At 38.5% G+C, this 9,501-nt stretch overlaps 1 protein-coding gene across 1 annotated transcript; it reads right to left on the reverse strand.

The window, feature by feature from the left end:
* Window positions 1-813: 813 nt before the first annotated feature.
* On the reverse strand, window positions 814-4,209 carry LOC110672894 (disease resistance protein RPM1-like). Its single transcript, XM_058134020.1, has one exon. It carries the CDS (start codon window positions 4,035-4,037, stop codon window positions 999-1,001), a length of 3,039 nt encoding a protein of 1,012 aa, XP_057990003.1. The 5' UTR covers window positions 4,038-4,209; the 3' UTR covers window positions 814-998.
* Window positions 4,210-9,501: the final 5,292 nt, after the last annotated feature.

Consider the following 9,501-nt stretch of genomic DNA (forward strand, 5'->3'; position numbering starts at 1 on the left):
AAAAGTTCTAAGGTGGGCAAGCTTAGGAAGCCAAGAAGCTGCAGGGTCTAAAATATTACAGGAAGCCTCACCCATAGAAGCATTAAAACTCAAGCTAATTTAAGCTTTAAAGAATCCAAAATGGGCAGAAGACTTTGAGTTGAATTATCAGAAAGAATCATGTCTTGAAGTTGTTGAATTTCCACATTTAGCTTTTTCTTGATTTCCCGATTCTCTGAAACAGTCGCACCTTGTTGTTTCAAATCTTGGAGAAGTCCTCCCAATTTTGAACCAACAACTTCCAAATCTTCACGAGCTTTGGCTAGTTGATTCTCTAAATCAACAATCTGAACTTTCAATAAGTCACGATCGGAGCGACATTCTTTAATCTGAGAAGCATAAGCCTTAGTACCTTCCTCACCTTGTGAAATTTGAAGTTCAATTCGCTCCAACTCTTGGCTTTTTGTATCTACTGATGATCTGCGCTCACTTTGTCTATTCAAATACTGGCGAGTCCTTTGCAAGGCTGAAGCTTCATCAGCGGAAAGGGAAAGACTAGCTGATGCTGCGATCAATGAAGAAATTGCTTCTTCAACTTGTGCTAAATCAGAAGGGTTAGCCATTAGAGTGATTCCTTGCTTTAAACCAGACATAACAATGTTCAATGCTTGCAAAAGGGAAGGACTAGACGATGATGCCAGCTTCCAAGAGCTCCCTTTAGGACCATCAACATTCAAGATATGATCTATAAAAGCATCTATTGCCGCATCTTCATTCATTACCTAAGGAACAGAAAGATAAGTCAGTTTGAAATTTCAACAAGCCATGGTTAAAAGTGATCATCATACCTGACTCAAGCTTGCTGTTGCTTCCAATTCCGTGAAAATTGATGGGAAAGGTTCAGAATGAGATGCTGGTGGTCCAGTTTTGGTAGGAATCATTGAAGGGGGAATTGCAGATGAACCTGCTGAATCAAATATATAGATTTATAACATCAGACAGGTCAGTCGAGGAAAAGTTTAATATGGCAATAAGTTACCTTGGTCAATGGTCTCCACCCCAATTGATGCTGAAACAGTGGAAGCAGGACTTGAAGCAGCAAGATTTGTAGCAATTGAGAGAGTAGATGTGATCTCGTGTGCGATAGGGAGAGTAGATGTGATCTCCTGAGTAGAGGAAGCTTCAACCGGAACACTACTGGTCGACAACTGTGAGGACTGCTTAGATTGAGGACCACCTTTTCTGAATATCTCTAAAGAGAAGACATCCCATTTACCATTATTCCAGTAGGTGTAGAAGTAGACCTCCGGTACCTCTGCAATCTTTAGATAATCTCCATCATTTCGGTCGGGATGTAGTGTCACGATTAAATTTACGGGCATATTTATAAATTCCAATACTCTTAGGTGAGCAAGATGTTCAATGCCTGATGGAACCCTCTGCAACAGACCACAGTTTTGGACAACTAGCTTTTGCAGAAAAGGCATTGCTCCTGGCTCAATAATGATCTCTCTGAGTCTATCTAATTTGTTCAGACCCAAAAACTTAAGGCTTCGGAATCCTTTAGCTCGAAAGTGCAATAGCTCTCCATCATAAACTTGCACAAACTCAACATGTACTAAACTGGGCAAATGTTGAAGAGATAGAAGCGGATCACCACTTTGCCAGCTCCATTTCAAAACTACCTTTTTCAAATTGTCAAGTGAAGAAATCCAGTCAGGTAGTCTCTCTAAACGTCCTTTCAAATATAGTCGTTGAAGAAATCGAGGAGGAGAAGATATATGCCCTAAATCGATGAACTCACTTTCCGTGGTTGATACAACAGATAATGCACGAAGGTTGGTCAGCTTTTCAATGGAAGGACAAAGATTACTTCCATCTTCTCTCCTTAAATTCACAATGCCCAATCTTCTCAGCTTAGTCAGTTTTCCTAGTTCTCTCATCAAGTCTTGATTTGCCTCTAAGAAGCAAAGCTTTTGGAGGGACTGTAGACCTCTTATATGAGTTTGTAGCTTAAAGCCGATTGTTTGCTTGGTTTCCATCTGATCAGCAAACTTTGTCTCGTAGCGATACACAAGTATATGGCGAAGTTTTTGGAGCTTCAGAATTGTATTTGGCAATTCTATGACTCGAGAATTCTTTAGATCTAAGGTTTCCAGGTACTGCAGATTGCCAATAGAGCTTGGGATGTGATTCACCTCGGTATTTCTCAAACTTAGATACTTTAAAAGCAAGAGGTTAGTAACTTCATTTGGAAAATCCTCCAATTGCGTGCCACCCAGTTCTAACACGTTGAGCATTCTTAAATTGCTAGGAGAAAGATCAAATAATGGAGATTCAGGTAAAATATCTAGCCCCGAGAACACAAGCAATGAACGAAGTCCTGAGGCAGAAGTAAACTGACTTATTCGTTGTATTCTTGTCCTGGCATTCTGTATGGAAAGGCGGCGAACTCTTTCAGGCAACGTCATGCTTTCTTCTTTTGCTATTGCTGCAAAACCCTGATCTTTTGCCATGGAAGTGATAATGTCATGCAGAAGGCCTTGGATACGGCATTTTTTGACCCGACCATCGCTGGTAGCCTCTACAACTTGGACCAAGCTTCTTTCTATGAGCTCGTTGAGGTAACCTTCTGCAACTTCCTCTAGCATCCTTCCTTCTGTTTCGACAACGAATCCTTCTGCAGTCCACAATCGAATAAGTCTCCTACGCTCAATTGGGTAGCCTTCAGGAAAGATGCTGAAGTAGAGCAAACAACATTTGAGATAGTATGGTAAATTATAGTAACTGAGCGACAGGACTTTCTTCATACTCCCGAGACTGTTGTTGGCTTGTATTTCAGCACTGAGGCTTCTGTAAATCATGTCCCATTCATCTATCCTAGTGTTGTCCCTTGTTGCCAGAACACCACTGATTGCTGTAATTGCAAGTGGCAGTCCTTCACACCTACCCAGGATTTGTTGTGATACATTCTCCAGATGTGGAAGGCAGGAGTTGCTCCGAAATGTCTTCCTGCAAAACAAAGTCCAAGCCTCTTCTGAAGATAATGGATTCAAAGCGTAGACTTTATCAGGAGATTCAATGGAGGCATTTTTGGCAACTTCACTTCTGCGTGTCGTAAGCAATATTCGGCTTCCTTCTTTGTTGTTTGGAAATGCATGTTTAAAAGTATTCCAGGCATCATTATTCCACACATCATCCAAGACAATAAGGTACCTTCTTTGTTGAAGAAATTTATTTATTTCCACCCTTAGCTCATGGTCGCTCATGGTGTCAATTCCTTCAGGACTTGGCTCCCTGAGCACATGGTAGAGTTGTTGGACGATGTCTTTTAGGAGGTCCCCTGTCTTGAAATATTGAGTAAGAACAATCCAAGCACAAAACATAAAGTGTTTCTTAACTTCTGAATTCTCGTATACTAGTTTCACCAATGTGGTTTTACCCACACCTGCCATTCCAACCACTGAAACCACTTCAAGTTCTGATTTACTTCCAAGAAGCCACCCAATAAGCCGCCCTTTAGGCATTTCAATGCCCACTAGATTGGCTTCTTCTAGTGGAAGAGCATCCCGCTGTGCAGCCAGGTCCGCTCCACCGCTATAATTGACTTCTCGCCATCTTGAATTGATGTGGGTAAATGAACTACGTGCTTTAGAGATGTCTTCTACTCTGATCTTGATTTCTCTTATTCTGGTTCTGATGTCTCGCATTGTTGAAGCAATTTGATGACGAGCTTTCAAAGATATAATGAAGTCGGAAGTTTTATTAAGACAAACACAGAAGCCATGCCCATGATCATGTGCAAGATGCAGCTTGAAATCATCAAGAACATCTTCCATTTCATAAGCCACATCTCTCAAGTTCTTCACCCACACTTTTAGCAAAGGGTCAATCTCCTCCTCCTCCATTGACTCTGCATCTCTTAAAACGGCTAACGAGAACTGTAACTCATCCCTGATGTACTTAGCGTCTCCCCGAACCCCAAACAAGAGATCGTTCTGATCTGTTAGAATTTCTGAGAGCTTCATCAGTAGAAAGGTTACTGAACCTTCTAACATTGTTTATCTCAACTGGAATTTGCTTTGGCCTTCGTACCAAATAAAATGGTTTGTGATTGTGAAGGGGTTTTACAAGAGCATTGAAAATCAGTGAAGAATGAATACAGAACAGGTTTCTTTCAAGGTACCAAATAGTAGGGGATGTTGTTCGTGCAGAAACTGTAATGAATTCAAATACCAGATTTGCAATAGAGATATATATAATTATTTTTAGAGCCCTCCTTTGCAAGCTTAAATTTGTAGGTTGTGTGATTTCTTAAACTCAAATGTTTAGAGTTTGAATCTGACTACCTCATTTACGAGAGTTTGTGCTTAACAAGGACAACTCTAAAGTTAGAAACTCTGACATTGTAAATAAAATCCATTAAGAGAAACTTAATGTATATGTATAATAATAAATATTTAGTGTTACTTGAGGGAAATACTCAACTAAAACCCATCATTTTAAAATTCTCTGAAAATGTCATTTGTAATAAAAAAAATAATCTCCAAAAATGTTGATGCCGCTGACAATTTCTTCATTGACCTTGAATTCTTAACTGATTTTGGTAGTTATGATAGAAAAAATAAAATCATTCTTTTCATACCAAGTGTTTGGTCAAAAGGAAAAAAAAAAATCACCACTAGGCCATCAATGATATTCTCTGATAGTGATGCAAACTGGTTAATTCCTGAAGTAGCTGTCTGTTTTTCTTTAAAAAAATATTTAGTTGGTGATTAGATTAATAATTCGAATTATCTCAATAATAATTGAGATTATAATATACTAATAAAATGATTATTCCCTTTTGCATAAACTACAATTTTTTAAAAATGAAAAAGATTTAGATTCCTCATATACAATAGGGGTAATATAAAAAAAAAAAATCCTCTAACTTATTTTCTTACAATTGTTCTACAAACTTTTCTTTTAATAAAATACTCTAATCTCTGCCATTAATTCTAACAGTGAAAATGTCTAAAAATATCTAAAATTTTACTTTTTTATAATTGTATCCTAAACTATTTTTTTAACATACATATTTTGGACTTTGAAATTTACTACAATTGAACTCCATTATTTAACTCCGCCTAAGTAGTTTGCGCTTAGCCGGTCCTAACCCCGGATAAAGGAGGAGGGTTGCGGTAGGTGACAACCAGCGTAAAAATTTCGTCACACCTTATGATATGGATTCAAATGATATAAACGTTGGGGCGTCCTCTACTAACGACGATCTACATCGGAGCCTGGGTGTAGTGAGAAATATGCAAGGGTGTAGGGCGTTCACCGAAAGCGACGCGCCATGCTGGCGCTCGGGTGTGGTGTTAAGTGAGCAAGGGTTCCCACATCATGGACGGGTGTGGGTAAAGAAATTAGTCCATAGGACAGATGGTAGAACAGATAATGGAACAGAACACAAGATAGACGTAGAAAACAATAGAAGATATCATAGAAAGAGATCAATTAGGAAGGAGCAGGCTAGGAGGAGGATCAGGGTTGGTACTTGGAATGTTGGATCACTTACAGGAAAATTAATGGAGCTTGTGGATATTTTGGAAAGGAGAAGGGTGAATATTGCTTGCATTCTGGAGACTAAGAGAAAAGTAAGGAAGTGGGTAATTCAGGGTACTGTTGTCCCAAAATAGTCCAAGAGGGGGGGTGAATTGGACTTTAACAATTTTTCGGCTCTTGCTTGTAGCCTAATGAAAATTGTAGCTTTATTCAACTAGGTGCTTCTCTATAATGAAAGTAATATGTTTTTCAACAATGTGTTCCTAAGTTGCAATTCAAGCCTCAATCAATGTATATGGCAATATCTAACAAAACATGTAACATACAATATACAACTAATTTCTCATGTCACTCAATATGTCCTCAAGTTTATCAATTCAATCTATTCAACCAACATTCAATATCATGTATAACAAGAAAAATTTAAATTGCACAAAAGTAAGGAGGTCAAGGTTAGAGAGATCAAACACAATAATTTTTATAGTGGTTCGGCTTAACTAGCCTACATCCACTCTCTCAAAGAACCCTCTTTGAGTCTTCTCTCCACTATTTGCTCTTTTGAAGGCAAAAGACCAAAAGCCCTTTACAACTTTTCAACACCAAGCTTTTACCAAGGTAGCTTGAAACCTTCACAAGTGCTATCACAAGCACTTACTCTCTCAAGCTTCAATAGGTGCTTGTACAACCTCTCTTAAATGCAATTTAATGTTTCAACACTCACTCTTACTCAATACAAATCAAACTATAAAGAAGAGATGAGTTGATTTGCCAATGGTAGCTCAAAGACTTTAAAGCTCTTGAATGAAAGCAATAAATGAAAAATCAATATTGGAGTTCAAATGTAAGTTTTCATCAAGTGTAAATGAAGTAAAGAAAGTGTATTTATAGTTCCAAATCATTTTAGACCGTTTGAAACCCTTTTGGAACGTTATACACACTGTCCAAGACAAAATGGCCATTATTTTGTCCTTTTGTGCGAAGTTGAGCAGCTCTGATCAATTAGCAAACTAATGAAGTTTTGGTAGCAGCCAGTAAACTGGTTAGTAAACTAACATTTTTAGCAAACACATTAGCAAACTAAAAATTTTGGCAGACCAGTTAGCAAACTAAGTCAACAGCTGCATGTCTCAACTTGCAATGTAAAATGATTTAGACCTTAAAAAAATTGTTTCAATAGTAGTGTCCAAGGTCATGATGAGAAGAAGTAATCAGAAAATAAAATTTCATTTTTGAGCTCCATATGACTAAATTCTCATCCATTCTTTTCACAAAAGACCTAAGACTCAATCTCTAATACTATGCCTTTTATACCTTTTCTTTGAGTCTTGGCTTTCATAGTCTTGTTCTTTTCTCATTTTGGATTTGTCTTGAAATGCCTTTGAGTATCCTTTCTCCTTAGATGCAACTTTAAGAATTCTTTATGAATAAGACAAAGAATCTACACATCACTTTAAAGTTGGGTTAGATAGATTTTGTTTGAGTTTTGTTATCATCAAAATCAATGCTCATTTTGAGCTACACGGGGTCAACAATCTCCCCCTTTTTGATGATGACAAAACTCAATTGAATCAACAATAAAAAATGAAAGTGTGTGAAAGTTTATGTGAGTATGTAAATCCAAGTATAGTATGCCGAAAATGCTCCCCTTAAATATATGTCCATAATTTTCAAGAAATCTATTTTCTGTACATAAGCTCCCCCTGAGTTTATGCTATAAAGCATGTTCACAATATTCTCAAAAAGCATTTCTAGTTGTCACAAGTATAAACACATATCCATCAACACAAGTATCAACACATTCATATCCATCCTATAAACACATATTCACATATCCATATCCATCAACACAAGTATAAACACATATTCACATATCCATATCCATCCTATTCTCCCCCTTTTTGTCATCAATCAAAAAGGAAACAGGAGAAAATAACCCAAAAAGAATCATGTTAGCCCAAATGTGAACGCAGTAAAGTGAACAGTAGCAAACTAAAAACCAATAGTAGCAAACAGACTAGTAAACTAAAATTGCATATAGCAAACTAAAAATCCAGATTATATGGAAATCATTTTAGTCTTTTGCTCTTGCGAGTGGATTTGGAAGGCACCAACTTCTTCCTGGTGGGTTTAGCAGCAGGTGGCTGAGATCCTTGGTCAACCACTTGATCATCCTTCTGTGGCTCATCTTCATCAGATGGTGGTTGAAGAGCAGCAGCTAGGGACTGGTATGGATTTGACACGGTGGATTTAGTCCTTTTTCTCCCTTTCTTGGCTGCAGGGGCAGCAACTGCAGATAGCTGAGTTGGAGCACTCTCTTGGTGATCCTTGAGAGAAGCTTCCTTCTGCTACGTAGGGGCAGCAGCAGTTTCAACAGGTGGTGCACTTGGAGGTTCAATAGGTGGTGCACTTGGAGGTTCAACAGGTAGCTCACCTTCAGGTTCTACAACCTTTTCACCATCATGCTCAGTAGGTACACCAGTTGCAGGGCCAATTTCAAGTTCAATGACCTGGTCACTAGCATGCTCAACAGGGACTTCTACTGCAGGTTCAAGCTCAGGTTCAGCTACTTGGTCACTTTCATGTGCCACAGCAGCTGGAGACTCACCAACCTTATTACTTTCACCCTTACCAGTACTATGAGCAGAGACTTGAGTAGCAGCCTCAACTTTAGTTGGGAAACCAGTTTCCTTGGCCTGCTGAAGATCTACAATTAGCCTTTTTAATTCCTCATTTTGAGTAAGCAGGTGACTCACTTTGTAGTCAACCACATCCACAAATTTTCTCAGGAGTTCAATGGATTGATGGTTTGAACTAAATTGCTCATTAACAGCAGCTTTTAGCCCTTGAAGCTCACTCATAAACTCATTTGTAGAATCTGAACCAACCTTAGCTGAGGAAGAACCACCCTTTTCAAACCTTTTCTTTCTTCCATCAGTGTCAGAGTGAATTTCTCTAAGCAAAATCAAATCAGTCCTAGAGCTTTCCTTAGAGACATTAACATGTAACTCTTTAAACACAGCAGTCAAGAGATGTGCATAAGGCAGTTTTCCAATCCCATAAGCTTTGCACATGTTTTTGAAAATCAAATAAGCCAAATGCATCCTTACTTTGTTAACAATGTGCCACATAATACACATGTCCAGGTGACTCAAATAACCATAGCTACCAGATTTAGGACAGAAAATGTAGTTCACCATACTGTGAATGATTTTGATATGTTGAAAAGCTTTTGTGCTAGTGGACTTTTCATTTGTGGCAGTGTTAGCAGGGAACACTTCGTTTTCAAACTCAACCAAATTAAAGCCTGCCACCCTAGCAACATCCTTATGTGTGGAAATTTTATTTCCATCATTAGGCAAGTTCAAAGCCATAGCTATCATTTCAACAGAGACACCATATACACTGTCATTCAAAACTACCTCAAATTTGTCCTCATCATCAACTGTTCTTAAAGTCCTATAAAACTCTTGAACAAGCCTAGGGTAATACTCATTTGTACATTCACACACATCCATCCATCCTTGAAACTCAAAAAGCTCTTTGAATTGAAAGTTTACCTGATTAAAGTATTCCCATTTGATAAATTTGCAATCTAGCAACACTTTATCCACTGAGCCCGAAGATTTGACGGTGCACATTTTGCGTTGGGTATCAATCCCTTGCTTTTGTTGCTTCTTTTTCTTTTCGGGTGTCGATATAGTGAGTTCGATAGCCTTGGATGGGTCGGAAGAGGCAATGGTTGATTTCGATTCAGGTAAGTTCTTCTTTCCCTTCAATTTCTTTCGTAATGTAGCGATGGGGATGTCATCGGAGGCTGACGAGGAAGATGAAGCAACCGCAGCAACAGGGGACTTGCGTTTAGCGCGAGCCATTAAAAAAAATGAAATTTAACAATGGCTTTCGGTGAATGATGAACGAAGATGAGGAGAGAGAGAGATGAGCAGATAGAGGGACAATGGCTTTTGGTAAGTG

The sequence above is a fragment of the Hevea brasiliensis genome, chromosome 14 (genome assembly GCF_030052815.1).
Source record: "Hevea brasiliensis isolate MT/VB/25A 57/8 chromosome 14, ASM3005281v1, whole genome shotgun sequence".
Taxonomy (NCBI): domain Eukaryota; kingdom Viridiplantae; phylum Streptophyta; class Magnoliopsida; order Malpighiales; family Euphorbiaceae; genus Hevea; species Hevea brasiliensis.